General features: G+C 34.0%; 1 protein-coding gene across 14 annotated transcripts in view; it reads left to right on the top strand.

Moving 5' to 3' along the window:
- DGKB (diacylglycerol kinase beta) overlaps nucleotides 1-27,354 on the top strand; it is a 639,605-nt gene that overhangs the window by 462,506 nt on the left and 149,745 nt on the right. For all 14 annotated transcript variants that reach the window (XM_079151895.1, XM_079151896.1, XM_079151890.1 and 11 more), the window contains one exon: nucleotides 24,128-24,218. In XM_079151895.1, coding sequence (XP_079008021.1) covers nucleotides 24,128-24,218 — 91 coding nt within the window. The remainder of the gene's footprint in view (nucleotides 1-24,127; nucleotides 24,219-27,354) is intronic.

Genomic DNA, 27,354 nt, shown 5'->3' with positions numbered 1-27,354 from the left:
AGCTTCATGGTTGTTCATGTGATAAATACTCCTTTCTTAAAAGACAACTTTATTGTTCTCCAAATGTCTAATTTCCTAAGAGTTGTTTTATCAGCCTTAACAATGTACTAAGTTTTCCTAACTGGTCATGCCTAATGGTAGGGATGTCTACACATTATCCCTGTGAATAGGGTCAGACTTTTCTGTCCATGAGGCAAACTAAAGTTTTACACTTTGGTATGCTTGTGTGTGTGAGTCCATGTGTGCGTGTGAACATGCACACACACATTCAAGTATCCAAATATCTTTGGAAATGGTTTTTCTATTGCTATCAAAAATTTCTGAGATAATCAATTATACAGAGAAAAGGTGTGTTTTGGATCAGTTTTTGAGGCTCTAGTCCATCATCAGGCAGACCCATTGCTGAGTGGCAATGATGAAAAACTCATGGTAGAACAAAACCTCTCACCTGATGATTGAGAATCCAAAGAGAGGAAGAGAAGGAGCTAGGATACCACAGTTCCCTTTAAAGGCACAATCACAATAATCTAGACATCTTCTGTTAGGCCCCTTAAGGTTTCCACCACCTCACAATAGTACCAAACTGGGGACCATTCCAGATGGTGGTCATTCCACAACCAAATTATGGCAAATGTATAAATGTATAGTAGGAAGTTTTTTATTTTTTTATTTTTTTTTTATTAAGAAAAGACGTATATCTGAGTAAATACAGAAGCATCTGTCTCTCTATATGTTGAATGTACCATGTTGAATAATCATTTGGTAGACAGAAATACCACCTTTTTTTTTATATTTGTGCACAAGGACTTCACTGACTACAGTTAAGAAATTCAAGGAAGACATACTCTCACTCCCCTCTTCTAAGTGTGCTTTCTTATTATATCCCATGATTATCTTAGCAGAACCATCCAGGAAAATAATACCAGCCTATCAGAGGTGAAATCTGAGATGAACATTATTTGCATTCCTAAGACCAAATTGCTTTGTATAAATAAAATGGAGAAGGATAGCTAAATTTGAACCTATCTGAAATGGATACTTCAGGATTCAGAAAGAGGTCATACTGACAAAAAGATCACATTATTACAAGAAGTTTGTAGAATGAAGAATTAGAGTTCTAGACTGGTGAATTTGTGTGCGATCCAACTTTAAAAACAGATGGAAATTTTATGGTAAACATCATCACCATTCCTCTAAGACCAATTAAAACCCAAAGCTTTGTGATTAGGCTATGGCTAAAAGCAGGGGAAAACTGGAGGTGCTTGGAGTACCCACTTCCTGCATGCCAAAGAAATGGATTCTTGTGAAATCTGTGTGACTAGATAGAGGATTTCTTAGTGAGCTCACTCTATTCCTGTATTTCTATTTTATTATCTCTCACATGTGTGTGCAAACTGTTCCTACCTCAAGTGTTGTAATCTGTGATAAATACAATAGTGCTTTCAAAACTCTTTGGATGGTGTCTAATAAATAGAAGGCACTCAATAAATAGTTGTTGCTACAATTATCCTCAGAACTATATCTGAGACTTTAAAGACCAGGAGAAAAAGCACAAATAGATACACACACACTCCTAAATATTGAAAAGTTTTATATAAATCTGTTTAACAGCATTACATGAAAAAGTCTCCGTCTGATTACCTTAACACAACTTAAAAGGCCAGGTTTCAAACCTTAGAATTTCTCACCTAGTGATGGAAATGCAGAGACAGTGAGACCCTGAGCTTTCCACCAGTGACTTCTTTTCTTTACCCCAGCTCCTCAGGCGGTGTGAAGATCTGTCTTCTGGCTATGGGGGTGCCAGTCCACATATATCTTCTGCACACAGTAGTGCTTTGGCCAATCCTTGGGCCCAAGGATGCAAACAGAGTATTTGGTCATCAGGAAAGGAGACTGTCTGGGCTCTAAAAGTGGCTTAGGTCTATTTGGGAGGAGGAGTATGTTTCTGGGTAACTGTGGGTGTGGGTGGCAGATAACCCCAGGACTGCTGGTCTAACATATTCTTTATTCCAGGAAGGATGAAGAGGGAAGTAATTCTATGGAAGTAATTACACAAGAAAAACACAGCCTAGGACTACCTCTTGCTCAGCCAGTGTCAATTTCCCCCAAAATACATAGGTTCAAAATCCTTCACTGTAATAAAAATTAAAGGCCTATTTCCATATTTTTTTCAATGCTTCTTATGTAAGAATAACATGTAAATTAAAGGGAAAGATGAAATGAATGCTTAAGTGATATTTTCATATTTATTATTTATTTGCAGTTACCACCTTGTCTGTATTAGTTCATTATTATTACTATAACAAATTACCAAGTTAACAATTCAAAACAATATAAATTAACTTTCAGTTTTTGTAGGTCAAAAGGCTAAGTGGGCTTGGCTGGCTTTTCTGCTCTGGGTTTCACAAAGAAAAAAAACAAGCTGTCAGCCAGCTGGGCTCTTATCAGAAGGTTCTGGGAAGAGCATACTTCCAAGTTCCTGCAGGTATTGACAAAGTCCAGTTCCCTGCAGTTGCAGTATTGAGATCCCTATTTCCATGCTGGTCACCACCCTTCTCTCCTAGAGAGCTCTCTTCAGTTCTTGCATTGAGGTCTTTGCATCAGAGTCAGCAATGAAGTGGCAAGTTCTACTCAGCCAGAGAAACTTCTCTGGTTTGAAGAGTTTACCTGATTACATAATAGGACTTCATACTTTGAAAAGTCTGTAACTTTAACTACATCTGCAAAGTCCCTTTAGTCTTATAACGAAACACATTCACAGATTTCAGGCAATGAGTTTAGGTGACCATTCTGCCTAACACAATGTCTATGAATTTAAGATACAGTCCACATGCTCTGACTGGAAAGAAATATAAAAGCAACAATTAGAATATATAGTAGTATAGTATAGTGCATTGTATCTAATAGAATCTGCAAAAATTATGTTTAATCAATACATGATGAAAGAAGTGAATATTCCTTACTCTTGAATTTCACTTTTCTAATAATCACAAAATATTTCAAACTAACAAGATTAACTATATCTATGTCATAATCATCAGTATAATTATACATTTAGGTGATGTGTAGAGCAAATAAATATTTAAGCAAAGACAAATGAACAATATGAATAATATTTATTGCCCAGTCTAATAGGAACACTTGCTATAACTATCAGTGTGAATATTCTACTGAATTTTTATAGCTGCATCGTTTTACAGAATTTACTTTGAGAAGTGTCTCATTTTCTTTAGTGAAACCACTGATTATCTGACTTTTCATCCACCTTTCTTCACCTAACTTTCAAAAAATTCTACATATTTCTAAGTTAATCATAATTTGAAACATACTGCTATGATTTTGTAATAAACAAGGTATCTTAAAATGTTTAGAGTGTTTAACAGTGTTTTAGGGCTGGGACATAATAACTGCTTCAATCACTGAAGGTAAATTTCTGCCAGAGGTGGACACAGTTAGGTGGGCGGATATGCATTGGATCCCTTCAATGAAGATGGGACAGTGAATTTCCAGAGCCCAGTTTCCACCAACACTTTCGCTGGACTTTACAATTACCAAAATAAATGCCTGCAAGAAGCCTCACAATGAATTTAGAAGAATTATACTATTAAATGCAACTGCTTAAAGTCGACTGATATCAACTAGATGGATTACCTGACACCAATCAGAACAGTCCCCATTCTCTTTCCTCATTCCCTGAATTACCACCTTTCTCAAGAGCAGGCAAGAAAGAGAAAGTAGAAAGCAAGTCTCTATAATTTCTTTGAGTCACCTACTGATGACTTTCATCATACAATTTCTAGTAGCACTGGTGTATAAACTGGACAGTTGGTTCAACAAAAGTGACTTTTTACATGGTTGAGGATTTACAGATGATGAAAAGAAATGGGAGGTCTTATGTAAAGAGGGCTTCAAAACAAACACTCACTGAATTCATCATAATGAGACAAGAAAATGAAGGAAGAGACATGAATTTGATTTACAAATTATGAATTTAGAAAATTATGAAGTCTAGTGTAATGGGAAAAAGACTTTAAAATGTGCATGTGACATAATTATCTACAGTACTATCAAAAGGAATGTTGGTAAAAACTGGAAAAAAAATTTAAAATTCTTTTCCTCAGATGACATTTTCCCCAATCTCATTATGATATACTTTATTTTTCATCAAAATTTCCTCCTATCCTTACAAATGAGTTTTACTAACAACCACTTTCCTATTTTACCAAAATGTGCAAATATTTATAATGGACAAGAGCAAAAACTTTCTTTTTCCCTTCTTAGTTCTATTTGCATAATCATCTAGTAAAACAGAAACAAAGAAAATAAGTAGGTACTTTCAAGTCAACATTTATTTAAAATAAGGCATGTCTTTATAATTTTTGACTTTAAGTTTTCAATACTATTCCTACTATACATCTGACCCTAAATCTATGAGTGTCTTTCACTGAAACAGACATCATTTAAAGTATCTATTACTGTCATCAATGAATATTGTCAATGTGTCTAGGACAGGTATTAGATAATTTTCAATCTTCCAAAAATATTGATTGCATTATTGTCTAGAATATAAGTGACTTTGAATCACTGGAGATCTCCTCCACCACTCACTAACTTAAACAAGATTTTAACTCTTCACTAATTTTAGGTTTATAGAGAGTTTATAAGATAGTACAGAGAATTCCTGCATTCATTTTATCCATTTTCTCTTAAAGTTAGTATCTTATATAATCATGATACCCTTGTCAAACTAAGAAATGAATATTGAAAAGCAAGAAATTAACATTACTATTTTTTTAACTCTGTTTATATGGGCAAAGGGGTTAGAATGTCATTGCCTCTTCTCCTGGGAATGACTGGCTCTCCAAAGCAAATCAAGGTCTGTAAAATGGTCAACCTCAAAGTCAGAGGGTGAAAAAGGAGTCCTGTGAGCCTAGAATAGAATTTATTTGTTGTCCATTATTTTCTGCCTTCAGTGGAAGCCATTCACTTGCCTGGTGACACAATTCAATGATTTTGGCTGGGCTGGCCACTATTTCAAGAATGTCTCTGAATAATTCAGATATTTCACCTGCATTCCAGAATCACAGGGGCATCACAGTAGCCTGGAGAGATCTAGTAAATTCCCATTCAAGGAAAATCCTATGGATTCAAAAGAGAAATCTTAGAACATTATCAAAGGAGCACTTATGAGCAAGAGACAGGATTATGTTGTCTACAAAGACCCTTCTGAGGATTGGCTGTGGCTGTGAAAGATTTACCACATGGGCAACAATGGGTCCAATCCACCCTGGGAATGGGGTTTGGTAAGAATCCCTGGAAGATCTCAGGGATCCAGAGGTGTGACCCAGCCAGCATAGAATACATGCTCAGTGATGGGTGTGGGGGCTGGTACTTCATATTTTTTTTTCCTACAGACAAATTAGGTCCTGATATGTACATTGTCCTGGTATATGCTGTTTAAATATACCTCCTTTTTTGGCTGCATTTGTTACCAATTTATAAGTATATGTATTTTTATTAAAATCATTCAAGTGTTTTCATACCTATCGTAGAAAGATAAGGATGTTCACTGAGGAGTTTTAAAATAGAAGACAAAAGCATGGTCTTCAAGAAAAGAAACCCCAGACTTTAAATCAAAATGCAAATCAAAAAAGTTTAACAAGACTACCATCAATGCAATTTTTCATTTTTCATTTTAAATTAAATCATGGGAATAAAACAATTTTCCTTTTTCTTTCTCTCTTAAGAGCTTAGTACATTATAATAGATATGACATTGAGTGATTGCTAAATTAATGAAACCATTGTTAGAGTTCTCTACAAGTTTAGAGATAGATTTATAAAAGGTACATTTGGCTGGCTCACTGCTCAGCCCTATTTTTGTCCTTTTTCCGTTTGAAACAGCCTAATCAGGAAACAATTCTACACAGTGGGTCAGAGGATGAAATCCCTTGAGATAGAACTCAGAATATCAAGACACAAAATAGTATCAGAGTGAGGGGTCTTCCTGATTCAGAACCTACCTATCCTTTAAGATGCAAACACAATCACTCTTCCCAGAAATTTGCTGAAAGTACAGAATTCATGTATGTGGTCTTACACCATGGGTCTCTTGGAAAACTTTCTCCTGGATTCTGGAACCAATAAGGGGACCCAATATCTCACATCATTGACAATATCTCACACTCTTCCATGTTTGGTTGCTTTGAGAAATCTCACTTTTGCTTAATGGAATAAGATTACAGTTTGAATGTTTTCACTGATCTGCCTCTGTGGAAATATTGAGGTACCCTTAATCATCCTAGAAAAGTCATTTTGCCCTGAAAGAGCTCATAAAATAACTTTACACAGGTCTAGTGTTCAAATAAGCAACACGTATGCTGCTCAAAAGGCAGGGGTGGGGAGAGTCCTGGTTTTATAAGGTTTTTTATAATTCTGTTCCCTAAAATTTAAAGCACTGTAACAATGGTTTCATTAATTTGCAAATCATTCAATGTCATCTCTGCTATAAAGTACTGGACTTTTAATGGGTTTAGGGAGAGAGGAAAATTATTCCTATGATTTAATTTAAAATGAAAAATTGCATAGCTAGTAACTTTGTTAATTTTGGGGGGATGGGCTAGTAAAATTTTCATCTTATGTAAGGCTATTTTTGTAATGAGAATATACACCTGTTTCATAGTTTAGTGGTGGATTATTATAGCAGGTAACTTTGGTGTATCATGAAAAATTCTCTTGACCCATCTGCTTTTGGCCACAGCTGCTTGTGAATGTTATTGCAAGCACAGACACACTTTCAGCTGGCAGCCTTCTACCACAAGTGCAGGCAGGGTGTCCAGCTTTCTACTCAGGATCTCCCTTTCAATTTTCTGTCTCAGGTCAGAAACTAGAGAGGCAAGAGAGTCATCACTTCTCTCTTGTATTCTGGATCATCTGTATAAAATTGATACAAACAAAATACTTATTTGCAGAAATCTAAAATGAACACAATTCTTTTTTTAATTTTTAATTTGTACTAATTTGTTATATGAGACTATAGAATACATTTTGACACATTGTCCACAAACAGAGCACAACTTCTTATTCTTCTGACTGTACATGGCAGAGAGTCATACCGGTAGTGTAATTGTACATGTATATAGGGTAATAATGTCCCTCTCATTCCACCATCCTTCCCACCTCCATCTTCCCTTCTGTCCCCTCCCCTCACTCCTCTCTGCCCAATCCAAAGTTCCTTCATTCTTTCCCTAACCCCTGCCCCACTTATGGATCAGCATGTGCTGTTCAGAGAAAACATTTGGCCCTTCAACCCTTCAATTATTTGGATTTGGCTTCTTTTGCCTAACACCATTTTTTTTTTTTTTTTTTTTTTTTTTTTTTTTTTTTTTGGTGCTGGGGATGGAACCCAGGACCTTGATGTATGCTATATGATACATCAACTGAGCTATAACCCCAGCCCAAACAATTCTTAAAACAAATTGAAGTCACATTTTAACCCAGGATTCTGATGTCTGGCCTACTTGAAGTACTAATATCCTTATGCTAAGGCCACACACTTATTCATTTATTTATTCAACAAATATTTATGGAGCACTAACCATGGGTGAGGCATGCTACAGGTGTTAAGGATATAGAATTGAAATAAAATTGTGGTCCTCAAGAAAAGGAACTTCTGATATTTGGCGGGGGGAAGATAATCTGTAAAAGATGAGTACAGTCAGTCCACCATACCTGCAGGTTCTGCAATGAATCAAAATTATGAGGAGAAAAAAAATGTGTTCATTGTTAGTGTACGGGCTTATTTTCACTACTACCGAAACCTTACAGTATAACAATTATTTACAAAGCATTTGTATTGTATTGGACACGGTAAATAATCTGCATGATTAGTAGAGTATTAAATCATATTAAATCATATAATATGACAAGACTTGCCTAAGTTATATGCAAATATTTTGTCACTTTATATAAAGTATTTGAACATCCTTGGATTCTGTTACTTATGCAGGTTCCTGAAATCAGGACCTATGGATGTGGAGGGACAACTGTTTTTCAGATGGTGGAGAGTACTATGGGAGAAAGCAAAATAAATACTAGAATAGGGCAGTGTTAAAAATTTACATAAGGGAATAAGGTGCTGTTCAAGGAAATACCTGGAAGGTGAGTATGCAGAAACATGTGGTTATTTGGGGGGAGAAAATTCCAGGCAGAAGGACCATCAAATGTTAGAATCCTTAGACTGAAATACATACTTACCACTCATTCTAACCTCAGATCATGGAGACTTTTAAGATTTTCATTTGCTGTTGTCCCTAATGTAATCCTGTTGCTTTGTTGTTTATAACAACAATATTAAGTGGGTTTGGTTCATGCACATTCCACATTAAAAAAGAAATCCTCAGTATTCTTAAATCCAGGAGTTCCACTGTACTGCAAAATCAATTCAGAGATAAAAATAAGTAAGTTCTGCCTTTTAGGTTGACTTGTTGAATCAGACAAAGACAGTTGGCCATGTGCTTCCAAGATTGAAAAAAAAAAAAAAAATTCAACTGTTCTCTCAATTATGTGTTCTTTAGCAAATCTACTACAGAAGTCTCTACCTCAGTCTTTAAGTATTGTGATATGATTAGCATATTGATACCAGAAAAACTTAGCTACGACTTCCAACTTTTTAAGAAAATTTTAATGTAAAATTCAACTGTTAACCAGGAATCAAATGTCATATAATGTGCGGTTTGGATATTGCATGAACAGCTAAGGAATTACCTGCTTTAGTGCCAAAGATGATTTGTCATTGATTTTGTTCTATACTGTTTATGTAAAACTTTCGTGGTAGAGGCAGGTTCTGTGCTTGGGGCCTTGTCTCTGGGAAGATTTTGTCAGTTCCAAATGCAATTTAGAAGATTAAAAAAAAAAAAAAAAAAGAATTAAGGCAGAATTCTGTCTGACTTGAGAAAGCTCAGCAATGGAGCCAATACCTGACCTTGAACTAACAATCTATTCTGTGTCTGAGCTTTGCCATTTGTAAAATGAAGGCAGTGTTCATATCTGATTCATGGTGAGGACTGAATGTGTCATTTTGTCAGGAAGAGTACATGTACACAATGTATAGCTCTTACTATAACTCAGTTGTATCTATTTTACTCACAAGGCGTTACATGGCCTGGAAGGTTCTTTAAGGAAATCTTGACCTTGTATCAACCTTCAACTACATTATCCAAGGACTCATTTTGTTTTTCTGACCTTGGTGTATGATATGTGTCATGAAATTTTTCGAAAAGTTTCTCTTTGTGGGAGGGGAAAGAGGATTGTAAACACCAGACTAGTCACAAAGAATAGGTGAAGTCAGATGTGTCACCACAAGAAAAACCTGATTTTATTCTGGAAGTCATTTGGGGCTAAAGGTGAGTCAGAACTTTCTAGGTGAAGGATGGGAAAGACTTCTAGACAGAATCATCTGCAAGGCAATAGATGGTCAATTTGTCTCCTTCTAAGGGAACATTTGGCAGGATCTGGAGACATATTTTTATTGTCACAAGGGAGAAGGTGCTACCAATATCTGGTAAAGGCCAGGAATGCTGCTAAGCATCCCGAAATGAGCAGACAGCCCCTTACCATGAAGGCTTATCTGCCTCTTAGATGTTAATAGTGTTGAGACTGAAAACCTGCTGTTATAGCAAGAGAATGCTTTCATGGAAAACAAAGAACATCTGTGTCACTATCTTTTATTATTACAGTTATTAAGACAGGTGGGATCTAGATCATGTGGGATTGTATAGGTTTAATTATATTGTATCCTAAATTCAAAAGAAGTCTCTGAAGGATTTTAATCAGGATGTGTATGTTGAGGGGGTGAGGTGTTGGGGACAGGTGGGGTTGGCAAGACTTGATTTCTATTTGAGACACATGGTTACAATGGAAGTTTCAGCTGAGACACATTCCAAAGAGAGGTGCTAATTCAGAACCAATTTGAACACTGAAGCACTACCACACCAAAGCTATAAAAGAGCCCAGCATAGAGCCTGGAAGAGTTTGGAAAATGAGTCTCTGCAGGAAGACATGCCAGCAGTTCCACTTCCCTTTGCAACAGGGTCACTTCCTGCTAACCTCTCCTAACACAAAGGCAAGAGAGCAGGTTTAAAGAACTTGCTTGAAGATCTTAACATGTGCTCCTACATTGTAGGTCATCATGTAGGAGTCACATCTGAGCAAAGTAAAGGATGGAAAGCTATGGATAGCAATGTGGGGGGCTATAGTTTGAGAAGTCATGGTGGAACATGCAGCATGTGGACTAAATTTGTGAGCTCAGAGCAGGGGGAGAGAGAGACAGGAGAACATCAACCATTTTGGCATTGGTCTGTGTTCCATCGTTCAGGAAGGGCAAAGGAACCTCAGTAGAAAAAGATAAGAGTTGGATTAGCATATGCCAAGGGCTATGGAGGAGATCAAACTGACCAGGGGAAGTGGCGATATGCTCCACCAGATTAGGAGACTGTAGGTGAGAGTGAGAGATCCCTTGTGTTGGGGTAAAGGATTTAGGATAACATAGAAAAGAATCTCTGAAGATTGAAAGCAAGGGCCCAAGAGGAAAGTTAATTTAAAAAATAAGACATAACTAGAAAATGCTAGTGGAAGTTTCCTACAATAGTACAAATCAGGTAAGGACTGTCCTACTCTCCTTACCTTGCCTGCAACTTGCTTCAAATCAGAGGAGTCAGACAACATGGATAACAGATGCAGCAGGAGAAAACAACTCCTCTGTGAGAATCCTTTTCATGAAATCTATTAGTAAGGCAGGAAGAAACCTCTACTTTAGGAAAGTAGTTTTGGTGAGAATTACATTTTAGTTACTGAACTGAAACTTTACTTTGGGTAAAGAACTAAGTGTACAGAATAAATTGAAAAACAAATTTAAAGCCTTCTTACTTCTTTTTATAAATGTTTCTCATAATGGTAAAGATGTCACAAAACAAGCAGGAGCCAAGTTCCCCGGATGCAGATGCCTGCGAGAGCGCTGCTTCAGCAGGTGTTTCTTGGACTCATCTGTTACTTGTTGTCACGAGTTATGATGCCCTTGCTTTACAAGCTGATAGATAGTCCTTCACAATTTGTTTTTGAAGAATTTTATACATCTTTAGCAATAATTGAAAGAGACTGAACTTGGCTTCAGATTAAATAATTTGTATTAAGAAACATAGATTGTCCAGCTCAGTGGCACACACCCATAATCCCAGCAGCTCTGGAGGCTGAGGCAGGAGGATTATATCTCAGAGTTCAAATCCAGACTCAGCAAAAAGTGAGGCACTAAGCAAATCAATTAGACCTTGTCTCTAAATAAAATATAAAATAGGGTTGGGGATATGGCTCAGTGTTTGAGTGACCCTAAATTCAATCCTTGCTACCCCAAAAAAAGAAAAAGAAAGAAACAAAGTTTGATCAATTCTTTGCCATGCAGTAAGATAAATAAAGGAGAAGAAAGGAGGCAATGTGAACAAATATGTAGTAGAATACATAAAACAAATGATCAAAGCCCTAATAGCAGGTAAGATTCTTATAGATCAAATGTCAACACGTTTGGAAGACAGCCATGTAAATTTTCCTGAGGCAGAAGTTTGGACCAACTAGCCTGTGGCCCACTCAACAAATGTAAGCAACTACGATTTTGTGAATTGTTGCTAGAAAATTATCTGAAAATTATCTGAATACAATTCTGTATATCACATCACACATTACACACGTGTCCACACATTACATTAAATGGTAAATTTATCTTCTCGGTTTTGAATGAAAAGAATTATTGTTTTATTTCACATTGAGATTATGTGAACACAACTTGAATTGTATTTGTGACTTAACCTGATAAATTTTCATATCAAGTAACTTTAAATAAGAAAAAATAATATTCTACATTCAAGGTCTGTCATTTATGCTATCATCTAAGATCTTGGTTCATCCTCAATTTTGATAACACAGCTGTAGCCAGAACTTTTGACCTGGAATTACATAGTCTTGGGCATTATGCACAGATTTCAGGACTGTAAACTCCTAAAATTTTAGGCATAATCCTGTACATACATGTCAAGTGTATATTTCAGGAAAGTGCTCATGGCTAGTTGAACTCTCCTTGTTTCCATGACCCATGGAAAATTAAGAACTCTATCAACCTCAGGTAATTCAAAAAGCTATTTACAGAATAATTGGCTGTAGCAACTAGATTTTGTTTTAGTGTCTTCATTTTTATTTTTTACGAAAGTGAGAGAATAATCTTTTGGGTGCTTCACTGGGATTTCTGCACACACGGAAACGTGGGGAAAATGGGGCCAAGTTATACCCGGGATACTATGGAACTTAGGTTGTTTTACATGTTAATAGAGATCCCATACCTCAGCTTTACCTATGATTTCAGTTTCCTGCTTTTGGATTATTTGTAAGTGACTGACAATGTGATCATTAGTAATCACAAGGAAAATATATGGTCCATGGTTTACATGGGAATATAGAAAAAATTTTCTGTCAGATTCTGGGGCTTGAATATTTGGGGGATGTAGAATTTAACTTTATCTGCCTGTTCTGGGCTGCCCTCCCCTTCATTCTGATTCTAACTGGGCATATTACCTTAACAATGGCTGAGCAGCACATGAAGTTGAGAATTATGGATAACAGAGACAAAAACTCTTAGAACAGTCATGCTGATTGAATTAAACTCCCTATCTGGTACAGATTCTGCCCAATTTAGACTTGGCTTCCTCACTCATTGGGAAGAAAAAAAAAAATCTGCAGTACTTTCTTGCTCTTAAAGTAGGATTCCAGAATAAATAAGTTTATCATCATTATTCTTCAGATCCTGAGTCCTTATGAGTGCAAAGTACTGTGTAGGAGATAAAAATTACTCTGGCATGGAAAGCTCCTACCCTCAAGATGTTGACTGTCTAAGAGGTGAAATAGAACTACAAATGATCATAATATTTGAAAGTGATGTTTCAAAAAATAATGTAGAGATTTAATGTTTACAGCCAGTGTCATAAAGTGCCATTACAACTACCAAATATATTCATTTATGTGACACATTTGCAGATGGTGACCTTCTGTATGATAATCCTGGTGCATTTCCTCAGAAAATTCTGTTTTTCTGAGGTCTGTTGCTCCATGACTTTTGGTTCTTGAGATTTATGCTCCTGTGCAGTCTGGGCCTGAGCTTCATTAGCACCTGATTTACCATGAGTGCAGATGGTTATTGGAAATAAAAAGTCAGCCATTTCCTATGATTAAATCTCTCATGGGCGGCATCTCCCTCTTAGCTATTTCCTTACTATTGCATATGATTCATTCGCAAGCAGAACAGTGATTATTATATGATTGTTAAATCTAAAGTGGAAAGGAAAGTAGAATATTAGAAAAAGTCTAGTATCTTATTAATATATATTATGTGCTACAATGAAAATGATTTTACATAAGCATTAGCAAGATGATAGATTTATGGATGATGAGAGAAAATTACCCTATTGTGACGATTGAATATAACAAAAAGAATTCAGAATTTTTCTTTTCTTTCTTTCTTCCTTTTTTCAAAATTTGTTTTTCTGCTTGCCCGTTTTAAGAGGTTATTGTTTAAATGAGGAATCACTCTGCCTGCCTCCTCTTGCTGGTCACTTGACAATTCTTGTGGGCAATAATCATATTATGAACCTAATAAGGGAAGGGAACTACAGAATTGTTAGTGGCTGTTTGTATCTTTAGAGCTCAGAGGAAATTAAGACATTGTTGCCAATAGAAATACTATACTAGTTTTTTATCTACTTGAAAATAATTGACAGGTTATTTTTTGTACTAGACACTCTCCTTTTATGCAAACAAGAGTTTGAGAAATTTCAACACCCTTTTGATGTTTTGCATATTCTTGATGTCATACTAAATTAGTACAATTGATGACCAGGTAGCACAGAGTCAATCCATACAATAGAAACTTGTTGCTTTGTCTGGTTATATTACCTTTTTAACTTTCCTATCATATTCTATGTAAAAGTCTAATTGTCTAAAAGACAAATACAACCACAATTACCAAAACTCATTTCTTTCTAATTCATTTTCATTATTAGATTTATTTGGGTTACTTAGTTTCAACTCTGAGGGTTTAGATATGAAAGAAGGTTAATGAAATTCAAGTGCTGCCTCTGTGGATTTTTTAAGGAGCATATTTTGCTGCTGTTTCCAGAATGCTCATGAAGCAAATAATTGCCTCAAAAAAATAAAAAGACATACATGATGAAACATAAATATTTGTATGTTTTTTTTCATACAAGTACTACTTCTAACAATATCCTTCATAAGACAAATATGACATACTGCTAAATATTTGGCCCTCAACAGACAGCATGATCTTTTCTCTCAGTGAGCTAGGACTCCTGGTCCAGGCTTGAGGACCTTATTTCAGTGGGTTTTGAGTATCTGTCCTTTCTACCACAGGGCCTTTGTGCTTACAGTCACCTATAACAGAAATGTGCTTCCTTCCCAGTAATTATAATGTCTCATGAACTATTTTCACTTTTCCCACTTTAATATTTTACCATAATAATTTAAAAATATGTGTGTGAATATTTAAAGAATGCACTCTTTCCCACTGTGCTGGAAGGTAGAGACTACAGGCAGAACTTTGTGGAAGCTCTTGCAGACTTCTTTACATTGTGCTTAGCACACCACCTGATAGATAACAAATTATTTTCTCTTTTCTCAATACCTACAGAGCATACTACACCAAAACTTACTGGCATTAAGCAGCAATAATTTACTTCTCATGTTTTTATGGATTAGTTAGGCATTTCTTCCACTGCAATACACTGGTAGATGAGCTGGATGCTGGGTTTTCCTTTAAACCACAAGGCTAGTCCATATTCAAGAGAGTAAAAAAAGAGATTTACCTCCCAAAGGGAGAAAACACCTAGTCCCACTGTATAGAAGTAATCATCCAGGGGTAGGAGGAATTTATACTCACTTAATATTTTGTTGTATTCAATAATAAAGTAATTATATCTATAATTGCCATTTATTATATGGAGTATTTCAGCAGTTGAGCACTAGACTAGTGCCTGGTTCAGAAAGAGGTGTTCAATAAGTACTTGTCGAATGAATGAATAAGACACACTAATATGCATTCTTTTCTTTGGTCTTTTCATGTTTTTAAGGAAGTTACCTTTTATTTTCCAGGGTTTCAAATGACTAGCTTCTGAGCAGGAAGTAAAAGTCCTGCTCACATTATGTGGTATCATAAATTCATAATAATGAACTCTGGCAAGATTAAGGGACACTTAAAATATTATATAAGAATATATGTTATGATTTATTTTACAAATGTTTGAACACCCACTAAAATGATCCTCTAGGAGATTCTGTTTTCTTATTGATAGGTAGACCAAAGGACAACAGGATAGTTTATCTAATCTCTTAATCTGTTCAGAACAGGAAACAATTTTAAATGACTCATTAGGCTAAATGGATGACCATAAATATGTAACAATATTCAGAATGTGACAATTCCAATGCTGTGTCTAGGATCAGACTGTAGTACTATTTTTACAGACACTTTGTTCTGACTCAGTGGAATATTAGAGAAGTTATTTTATTTAATCCTAAAATTCAATGCAACATGCTGCTTTGTTTTAATATAATAAAATCTAGTGGTTTGGTAATTTGTTGATGGTAAGGAGTATTGAAAATAGCTTCTTATTACAAAACTACTTAAGTTTGAAATTAATCTCCATTTATTATCTGCTGATATTGACATAATTTCAAACAGAAGAAAATAGTACATGGGCTAGGCATGTTTTTAAAATAAAGCAGAAAGTATTGGAGAGAAAAAAAGAGGAATTGTTTACTTCACATCTATCTTAAAATTGTCTTATATGCACTTGGAAGTACTGGCACAATGATTAATCCCCAAATGATAATGCCTACATCTGTCAATTAGTTCATGTATAAGTCAGCCTAGATATTTTGTATAAATTATAGCATCATGACTAGAAACAAAAGCAGATCATGATATTTCAGGGAGTCATCTGGGTCCCTCAAGATGTAAATCAGTGACAAAAAATGCAATCTATATAATAATGGATCTACTGATTCATGTGTTGGACCAAATAATTCTTCAATTTGATTAAAATACCAATGTTGTCAATATAACTCAAGTAGTCTGATTCCTACCCCTTATCATTTTTTGTAAGATAATTAATGTTTAAAGAGCTCCTCTGTGATACTGGAAAAGAGAATTTTCCATTTTTTAGTTCTAATGTCAGAGAAGTTTTAAAGAGAACAGCATTTGCAAAATGCAGAGTTGTGCCTTTTGTTACAGAATTGGAAAAAGACTGCTGATATGTGAAGAGAAACAAAAGGTAAAACAATTAACTAATTTTCAGAGAATAGAAACAACTTTTATTAGAAGTATTTTTTTAAGTTGTGAAGCAGCGGTAATTTTCACACAATATAGGTAAGGGAAATGTGTGAAGGAGCTAGAGAAGTGTAATTTTTTTCTTGATTTTTGCAAGTTTTACAAAATATAGAATGTAAGCCTTGGTTAGAAAGACAAAAATGTAGCACGGCATGATACATTCTAATGACAAAATTATTGATTTAAAATTATTCTATTACACTGAGGATAATAGAAAAGTATCAACTGGTCTTTCAGTGATCATAGTATAGGTGTTTTTCAAACATATGTCTGTAGAATCACTGGGCACGGTGATGCACGCCTATAAACCCAGCAAATCCAGAGGTTGAGGCAGGAGGATCACAAGTTCAAGGCCAGCCTCAAACACTAGATGAGGCCTTAAGTTTCTTAGCAAAACCCTGTCACAAAATAAAAAATAAAAATGGGAGTCAGGCAATGTGGCACATGCCTGTAATCTCAGTGGCTCAGGAGGGTGAGGCAGAAGGATCACAAGTTCAAAGCCAGCCTCAGCAAAAGTGAGGTGCAAAACAACTCAGTGACACCCTGTTGATAAATAAAATACAAAATAGGGCTGGGGATGTGGCTCAGTGATTGAGTGCCCCTGAGTTCAATCCCCAGTACCCGCAACAATTAAAAAATAAAAAGAACTGGAGATGTGGTTCTATGGTTAAGTGCCCCTGGGTTAAATTCCTGGTACCGAAAAAAAAATTGTTTTAAACTCCCCAGGTTGAAAATGATGCAGGTCTATATGTAATTAACTTCCCTGACACTGAACACGTGCTCCTTAACATGTTGAACTGTATTAAAACTAAAGCATTTTATATTCTTATTCCATGTGATTGACAGCATGTTCTCTAAAAAACAATAAATAAAATAGGGAGGAGAAGATGGAGGAGAGAGGAGAGAAAAATGTCAGAGAAATAACCAAGGTAGTTAAGAAAATCAATTGGCAGAAAGAAAGTGAATGCAGTAAGCAATTATTTCATGTTCTAGCTCAACATATTCAGTTGCCATTATCTAGCTTGCTGTTTCTGTGGCTTAGGAAGGTTATATGAGCAATATCTTTGTGATGTATTATACATAGTCCAGAGTCTTATCCTTCTCTTGGTAAATGCAAAAACATAATTGAATAGTGGCCCCTAAAAGTGATCAGGTTCTTATCCATCTGCTCAATATTGTCAACTATAAAATTTATACACTTCATATAGAGAGGTGGTGGTGATAATTCTTTTCTGTGGATTCAAATGCACAATCCATGATTCAAGACATCACATTCATGTTATTAAAATCCATAGAAAACCAAATTAACCTTCATTTTTCCAGGAATCTAGATCAACATCTCTGGGTTTCCTCTGCCTGCTGCTTCATGGTGACAAGATGTTTGCTCTGAGATATCTCCATTTATAATATCCTTTCCTGACAATACACAAAAACAATATAAAGGAGGGGCAGAGATTCCACTCTGTATGTGTCATTACCAGGGAGGAAATCTTTCCCAGAAGCCTACAATATGCTCCCCTCAAGTTCCATTCATCAGCTCTAGATTACACTGTCATATTTAGAGGGTTTGTTTCAGAAGAGGGGAATAAAGTCCTGATATAGAAATAGAAACAAAGATGTCATCTAATGATGACCTGTCTAATCAAAAACGTTTTCTTTATAGTCTAGGAAAAAACCTTCCGGTGATGCTGCAATCATTATTGTATTTAATGAGAGACACTTTGAGGAAGAAACTCTTAAGAGGATTTCTAGAGTTAGATTTTGCTGCTTCCAAAAAACTGTGAGGAGAATCACTACTATGACTCCATGAGCTCACCTGAGACACTGCCACGCTCAGTAACAACCCTGATTATTAGTACCATAAATGTTGTTCAATCTTCCTAACATTTTCCTAAAGAAACTTTTATCTTTATGAAAATTTTATTCTAAGTAGTGAAGATATAATTATTGAAAGATATTTAGTTCTAAACACGCTTGGTCATTGTTTGAGCATTCTATGAGGTTTATTCGACATTTTGTATAAGTATAAATTTATCACTGCTCTTAGGGATTTACTATATGCATGTACTTCCTTGATCCACACTCTGCAAAGTGACAACACTGCTGCTTTTGTACTTTTCCATTTTCATTTGATTAATTAGATCTATTATACAATAAAACAGTGAGAAAAATAACATTTAGGTCACCATAATTGCTAAAAAATTGTTATACATAAAACACACTGATATAACCAACATTTTTTAAAAGATGAAAAAAATACTAAAATATTTGTTTTTTGATTGAATATTTTAATATGCTCATATATTTGAGAAAGTTTCTTTATTCTTGTAAAAGTAATTCAAGTTAAAAATTGTATTTTTAGAATATCCATCTTTTTTTAACATCCTAAGATAAAGTATTATATGTTTCTGTCTGAAGTTTCTATAGCTTGTTTCATTGTCTCCCTGGGACTTAACAAGCACATCTTATGAGTGAGCATTAGATAGAAGCATTTTTATATGTCATTTTTTAAAAATGTATATCTCTACCCATTGTCTGGAAGCATGAAAAATGTTTGCTCTCTTTGGTGTGAATATAAAATATCCCCACCATAGTCATTATAGCAGTATTTCTTCCCTATGAAATAATATCAGCAGCATTATTCCTTATTATAAGAGAGGTATAAATTTCTATGAACAAGAATAGCAACAACAAAACCCATGAGTTAGAGAGTTTAAATTAAATGGAGTTCTTTATACCTTATGATATTAAAACATAGGGTCACTTTCCCCATTGGCATGTTCACATGGATGATTGCTTGGTTGCTCTCATTATGGTTTAGTCTCAAGTTTCTGAAACCAAATATATAACTCCTATATACTTAAATATTTGATGCTATTTTTTATAAATTGGAGTAAAAGTTCCTATTCATTCCACTATTTTGTACTTAGAACAACTCTGTTCATAACTATCTGTGATTTTATAGTTGCCAATCAAAAGAAATAATTAAATTGATAATTTCATCAATTTAAGTTGAGTTGGGTAATACCTATTACAGTAGTCCCTACAGATGGCATTTGGTTTCCCAGGAGACTTCACGAAGTGATGAAGAACATAAGCTACAATATACCCCTCCATTACCCCTGTGCTGACCTCTGGTCCTTGCACTGACAGGTCCCTGCGGCCCTGCCAGCACTCTTCTTGTCACAGTTACTCTGCCGGTGCTTTTCCTTCTGCTTTTCCTTCGATGAGTTGTGACTTTCTGACACTGCTTATTTACTGGTGAAATCAGGTCCCCCAGGGCTCCTCCATTTGACTTGTGGTGTATTTTTAAAAGTAATACCTCACTACATTTAGGAATCAAGGGTAACTCTAAAACTAATGTTTTGTGTAACGGTTCTTGGTGATGAAAAATGGATAAAACTGAACTGATTCTATGACACAAATATATCACTTTAAACACACTGTTACTATAAGTCAACAGTGCAGCAAGTCCCACACCAGCAATGTTAACCAAGTCCGAATCCCTACCATGCTTCGAGGGTATGCCGTAGAATTGTTAAAAATAAGACTTACTATTAGAAAATTATTCCTAGATTCAAAGTGACTGCTAAAATATGATACTAATAAGACAAAAGTAAAACAAAAATAATGGAAAAGATAAGATTTTGATATATCCTTGTTTAGTAAAAATTTATTGGTTATTACTTAGGACATTATGATTTTGCTTTCATTTGAAAAGCACACATCAAAAAAGAATTTAATTTTTTGTCTGTTTAGCAAGTTATCCGTGCAATGTAGACAGAATCACTGAGTTGAGGATACTTGAAAAGGGACAAAGGTGTCTTAAGGAAGACTTTTCAGTTTTATACATGTTAAATAATCTGCCTATATCTTCTACATCCCCATAAATACATAAAAGTAACTTAAAACCACTGTAAGATAAGAAGATGACCTTTAAGAGTAATTTCACTGAATTAAAACCTGTGTGTTTATGACGTAGAACTTTCTACAGTAAGATAAATGAGGTAATGGCATCCCCCTTTTTTATGATACAGCTTGGTGAGAAATGAGATTCATATCCAGTTGGGTTCTTTTGTGTTCTTTTGGGAAAAAGCACTGGCACTTCATGTTTTGCTTTATGTTTGTGGCACTGATGTCACCAAGTAGAAGAAAGTAAAAACAAAAAGCAATGAACTAGAAATATATATATGTATTCACATATATATATATTCCTTTGAATATTTTTTACTAATTAATTGCTTTATGTATGTGTGTGTGTGTATGAATATTGCTAGAAATTAAATTTCAACATTTCTCTGAGGATATCTAAAAGAAGTAAAATTAGTAAGAAAATGCCTGGAAATGGGAGCTAATTTTTTAATCTTTACCTGAACATCTGGTAGCCAAGCACTCTGAATATTAAACCGAAACCTGCAGGTTTACAATTAAATTCATTGAACAGGATTTAATATGTCAATTAAAATTATAATTGTATGAATAACTTTTTTTGAAGTTTCTTTTTTTTTGGCGTTTGTCATCTTGTTTGAAGTCATAAAACCTGTCCAAGAATATGATAAACTTGACTTCAGTGTGACCATTTCACAATGAGTTAATGTCCATTTACCACATTCTTAAAGTCCAAAGCTATGTGTTTTCTCTGACAAATTTGAGTTTGAATTATTTGGATCATTTTATAATGTGAGTCATAAAAATAGACAGCATACATGCTTAAATGGCTTTTTTGCATTTCTACAACCTAAAGACCAGTTTGGTTGAAAAAATAAAATTTAACAGCCTTTAATTTGTCATGTGGAATCTGATTCTATGTGTTTTTTATTACCTCCATATATTTATCTAAGTGAAACATAAAATGGTTGTAATAATGGAGAATTTAAAGTAGCTTTTGCACATGAGCAGTAATGTTAACTAATATCGTGAATAAATGCTGAATGTAAATTCTCAGAATTTCTGTTTCTTGTGATGTATTTGTTAAAGTGAGTAAGTCTTGGTAAGCGGACCCAAGCCCCACTTTACCCTAAATTAATCTATGATGAACTTTGATAGGCAGAATGGAAAATACGGAGCATAATCATTTCTATACACCTGAAAGCCTCATCTGTTTATTTAATTTCCAACTGTAATATAATACACATTAGGTCATAGAACCTGTCAAAATATGAACCCATGGCCCTTTTTATTCCAGAGAAATACTCTGTTATTCCCACAAGTGCATTCAGAGATAACCTAGGTATAGTATAAATCTAAGTATAATCCAATATTACCAGTTCTTATTGATTCTACCTCATTTATGTCTATGGAATTGAGACTCTCTTCTTCATTTCCCTGTCACTTGGTTTAGGTCTCCAATGACATTTCATTTAGACTATTCCAATAGCCACATTTCTGTCAACACCACCAGCATTTCAACATTCCAGACCACTTTTTCATGTCTACTAGACATATTTACCCATAAAATAAAGCTCACCATGTCAGTCCAATGCTAATAAACTTGTCAGTCACTTATTAATCTTATTAATCTACAAGATCAAACCTAAACCTTTACCTTGGCAGACATGTTCTGAGACACATGCCACTACATTTGTCCATCCATGCCTGTCACATTCTCCCACCATACTGCACTAATACAACACCTAGAACTTGTCTTTTCGTTCCTTCCTTCTCTACTTGCTTTCTACTAACTTTCCATTAAAATATAATTATTTCCTTTAAAGATTTTTTTTGTATTCCCTAAGGCAAAATTAGTTGAACTACCAAAGTGTGCTCACACAATATTTTGCTCATATTCATTTAGTTAATCAACTTCTTAAATATTATCTTTTATGCCTATAATCTTACATCATTCTTCATTCACTGGAAACAAAAAATAGTTGCATTTGTATGTATATCTTTAGAACTTGACACAGTAGCATATGGAAGTGAATGCTCTCATTAAACATTTGTGGAATGAATGAACAAATGAATGAATAAATTCTGGAAGATCTAGAGAAAAGATGAACACAAACATGTTATAATTAGAACAGCCACTAAGAATGTCTTGAGACTATCTCATACAGACCAACAATTTCCTCTCAATCTATAGAATGATGTCCATTTTTATCAGAATAATGAACCAATGGAAGTTTTTAAAAAATTTTTCATAACTTCAGCGAGTGTGTCAACTTATAAAAGCACATCTATTGTATAAATTAGATAGTTGCATCAAGTTAATAAAGACATTTATAGCATGTCCATAGATCTTGCCATTAAATGTTTATCTGTCTAACTACTTATACTATTATTTATATATACTCACATATATGAAATCAGGCCTTAAATAAAAAAAATAGTGTCTGGAAAATAATAATGATTCATGGTACCAGAACCCTATGAAACCTGAAACCTATTTTGATCTTCAGATTACTGGCCCTAACTGTGGTTGATACAAGAAGGGCTTGTGAAAATTTTGTATGGAAATAAAACCTAATATAAATCTAGATATTATTGAATGTGTCTAGATAAATAAGACTACTTTTGTATTTTATAATTTCACATCAGAAACTCTACTTAACATGCAAATTACTAACCACTGTATTGGGTTTCACATCATTTTCCAAACCAAAAACAGCATTGAACTTAGTACTAACACCCTTGCCAAATATCTTTTTAATTGTCAAAATGTTTTACATTCTAATGGAAAAGGCAGATATCAGTATTTACAGGTCACACAGAATAATTTCATGTGAGAGATATTCAAATACTACAACAGAAGTTTGTGTATTGATTTCATATGTGAAGATATGTATGTCAATTTACCTGCATTTTTTTCTAATTGAGGACACGTCACCTTATTAGAAATATGCATAATCAAAAACTGTCTTTTTTTCATAAGATTGAATTTTTAAGTACAATATGGATAATATAAAAATCTAGTCAACCTTGTAAAATTACATTAAGTGAGCATAATTTAATTACCTGGTACAAAGAGCTAAAGATAACATCTTTTGGTCATGGGAGAAAAAATTGTATAATATTACATTAAGATTAAAAACTAAAAAAAAATTAAATACTGAAATCTTTTAAACTATTTTCTTTGCAACTTTTGTTATATTCATATTATTATTGCTTCCTTGGTTCTTTCACACTCTATCCTAATTTCCTACTACCATTTATATGAGAAAGAATAATATCTTTTAAAAATAATGGATATCCCCAAATTACTAAATATTAGCCATATGGATTAGCATTATTTTTCTTAATAAGATGCTATCTATTCATGACTATTTCTAATGAATACATAACCATGCACATGTAGCATGCTTAAGCTTTATCTTTGCCCATGAAATGGGAAATTGCTTGTTTCTTTTATGATTACAGAGTGGTTGGTTCTAAAATCAAGTTACCTAAGAGAGAAAAACCATAAGCACTAAAACAGTTTTTAAAATCTAATCAACCAATAGTTAGGAGAGTCAAAGATATACTTGAATCTGTCAGATCAACCCATTCCTGTAATCCCCTCAGGGACTATCACACAATTTGACACCAACATTTAAGCTCTGAAAATTATGTGATCATCCATTACGTTTTGGATGTCATATGTTTCAAACCATTTTTATTACTTACATTGCAAGACAGAGTTAGGCTATTTAAAAAAAAAAATCTCTTCTGTTATTGATAATTACCTAAGCAGCTTCTTTCTTTCCTTTTTCAGAATGAAGAACAAATTTTGGTATTTTGAGTTTGGCACATCTGAAACTTTCTCAGCCACCTGCAAGAAGCTCCATGAATCTGTAGAAATAGAAGTAAGAAAAATGAATTCTCTTTTGTAATACTATGGAATGACTTGTGTTTGGTTGTTTCATAAGTACTTGGTTTAACCCATGGGATGAATATAATGTAAGCAACCCACAAAGATTTTCTCAAGATTCTAAAATGTCATTTCTGTCACTCTAAGGAGAGTAGCATAATTTGAAATAATAGAATAAAGTTAATGTAGGTCCAAGTTGTTTTAATATAATATAAAAAGATGAGAGGTGGAACACAACTGTGGATATCAGTGAAGTTAGTGGGCAAAGCTAGTGTGGAGAGAAATGATACAAAAGTAGTGGATGAAAATGAAAAAAGAGCTGTAAGATATATAAAAAACTTAGTATTTTCAAGTTCCAATATTTCATAACCTTTAAAACACAGTTCACTAAAATCATACTTACTTTCATGAATAAACGTTAAAAAGTACACTTTCCATTCCATTCCCATTCATTAACTAGGTTTTCTCAGTTCTCAAGGTTGCCATTTCCCCATTACAAGTATAGGAAGTGAAAATGCCAAGAAAAAGAGCAAAGATAATAAGACAAGACACACTTTAAAAAGACTTGGAGCACATAGGTCTACCAAAAATACATAGACACCTTAAGACTCAGAATTTTGGAGATGTGTTATAAAGAAAATGACATATGGAAAGATTTCGAGGATTAAAAGGAAAATGAAAAGTTGTATTTTAATAAATGGTAAGGACAATAACAAAGGAGAAGAATAATGAAACATGAAACATAATTATATCTTCGGAATCCAGAAATATTGGCTTTGACACTTTTCATTTTAAAAATAAATTCATAAATTGTCTGCTAATCCTTAAACCATTAGTGGCACACATTCAGGTAATAATTTGGTAAACAGAAGTGATGGATCACATAGGTTCGTAATGGCCTGGATAGGCTCATCATTGTCCTAACTTTATAATTTACTGTCATTAATAATAATAATACCCAAAATAACATTACTCCCACTGTAAACATTTTGTACTTTCTTCTAATCGTGACCAGAAAATAAGATGAAGCATAGAAGTAACACTGGATGGTTTTATGGAATGGGAAGAACCCTTCATAACTGGATGAGATCATAACCATAGAAAGTAGTTTGATCACTGAGAGAAAAGAATTTGGGCTCAATGTGAACTTGCTGTGATTATTATTCATGATAACCTATCTGTATTTGTGTTTCATATGTATATAATTATGAATAAAAGTACAGCACTGATTGTGTATTTTAGTAATAAACAATCTAACATGTATAGCAATATATGCCATATATATTTTTAAGTAGGTAGTTATAGATGCATTATATATTTATTTTAAAAATTGCATTTCCCTTTACCTTCAGAATAACTATTTTTATAGTTACTTTATACAGTGAATTTTGAGCATTTATTATTCTCAGAAACCCATACTCAAGAAAATTTGTAGCAGAAGCCAAAAATAAGGAAAACAAAATAGAAGTATGGTTTTAGTTGAATGTAGTTAGAGAGTCCAAACCCTCCTGACCTCTCTTTTTTCCTCATCTTTTCCCTGAACACAGATTTAAAAACTGTCAATAAATAGAACAGCATTATATATGTCACAAAGTAAAAAGTGTTCAAGAAAAAGAGCTGTATCATATAGCGAAAGATATTTGAATAAAAAGAAATGTAGAAAACATTAATTTTTAAAGTCTATACAATGATAAAAGTGAATGATTCTGTTCTATAGAACTTTACATCTTATAGAAAAACTAGGAGATTCTGGAAGAACTTTGGACAACTAAAGCTAAGTTTTAGTTAGAGTTTCTTAGAGTTGTGTTTGCACATATTTTCCAAGGCTGACTTTCTGGCCTTGCATTACTGGCTTGTTCTGGGAACCAATATAGTGGTATTTATAAATCAATCAGCACAGTATGCACTCCCTATTATATTGCTTCATGTCTTGAGTGTGTGTGTGTGCGTGTGTGTGTGTGTGTGCGTGTGCGTGTGTGCATGCACACATGTGCATGTGGATAGATGGCAATGCCAAATCTGACTCTCTGCTCACATTTTAATGAATCCAGTCTATCATATTAGCAGAATAAGGCTTTTTACCCTCAAGGTTACTTCATAATTAAATAGAACAAAAACAGCAATTCGGAAATTTGATTCTGCTTACTATTGCTTCCTATGTGGCCTAAAATCATACCAACTATAGTTTGAAAAATATATAACAGGGAATAAACCATGTTAGTAACAACAGAACCTCAAGCAATGAATATATGTTTTATTGGCAGTTTCTTCAAAAACAAGTCATTTTTTGTGTATCTTTTTATACCACATCCCTCTTTCACAAAGGGAGCATCTTTGAAAGGGGACAAATGTTTGAGAGGAAATAAATATCATGTGACAGCAGTTGATAATAATGTATGAAATTTATTAATATTACCCCATGCCTGGTGCTAAGCAATACACATGAATTACCTGATTTATTCTTCATCAAAACACTATGAATTAGACATCCTATTATAACTCTGTTGTAGATTTAAACATTTTATTTAATAATTTAAGAGAAATAAGAATTATATTGTTGCTGCTAAAATGTTTAAAATAAAGAAAATAACTTAGAAATATATATACATATTTATACATGTATACATATATAATTTATATATATATACACACGTGTGAATAATGTACAATGTAGAGATTTTAATTTTAAGAATTTCAGGTATCTTCTAATTTTATCATAGAAGAAAAACATTAAAAATATTAAAATTACAAGAATATATTTTTAAAGCAAAGTTTGCATTAAAGTACTTGGGAGAAGGAGTGGAGGTTTACTCAAATATCTCAGGTCTGCATTGATGATTAAAATATAAAGATCATAGTTTTCGTTTTGCCCCATGTAGCAGACAAAGCTGATGAAAGTATAAGAAAGCACATTCTCCAGGTATTTCAGTCTTGGTTGTTATTGAGCCTAGGATGGTAAATTTTAAAGTCAAGAATTTTCATCCCAAAATGCTGAGATTTATCAAATTGAGTAAGTACTTCTAAAAATCTAACTGATTTCAAGAATTAACAAATGACCAAAAACAAAAAAAAATCAGGAAAACAAAATAAATTATTAGAATTTGAAAGATGAGATTCTTGTCTGGTAACTT

Source organism: Sciurus vulgaris (assembly GCF_902686455.1).
Source record: "Sciurus vulgaris genome assembly, chromosome: 8".
Taxonomy (NCBI): domain Eukaryota; kingdom Metazoa; phylum Chordata; class Mammalia; order Rodentia; family Sciuridae; genus Sciurus; species Sciurus vulgaris.
The sequence above is the reverse complement of the archived record's forward strand: the minus strand, read 5'-3'. Positions and strand labels throughout refer to the sequence as shown.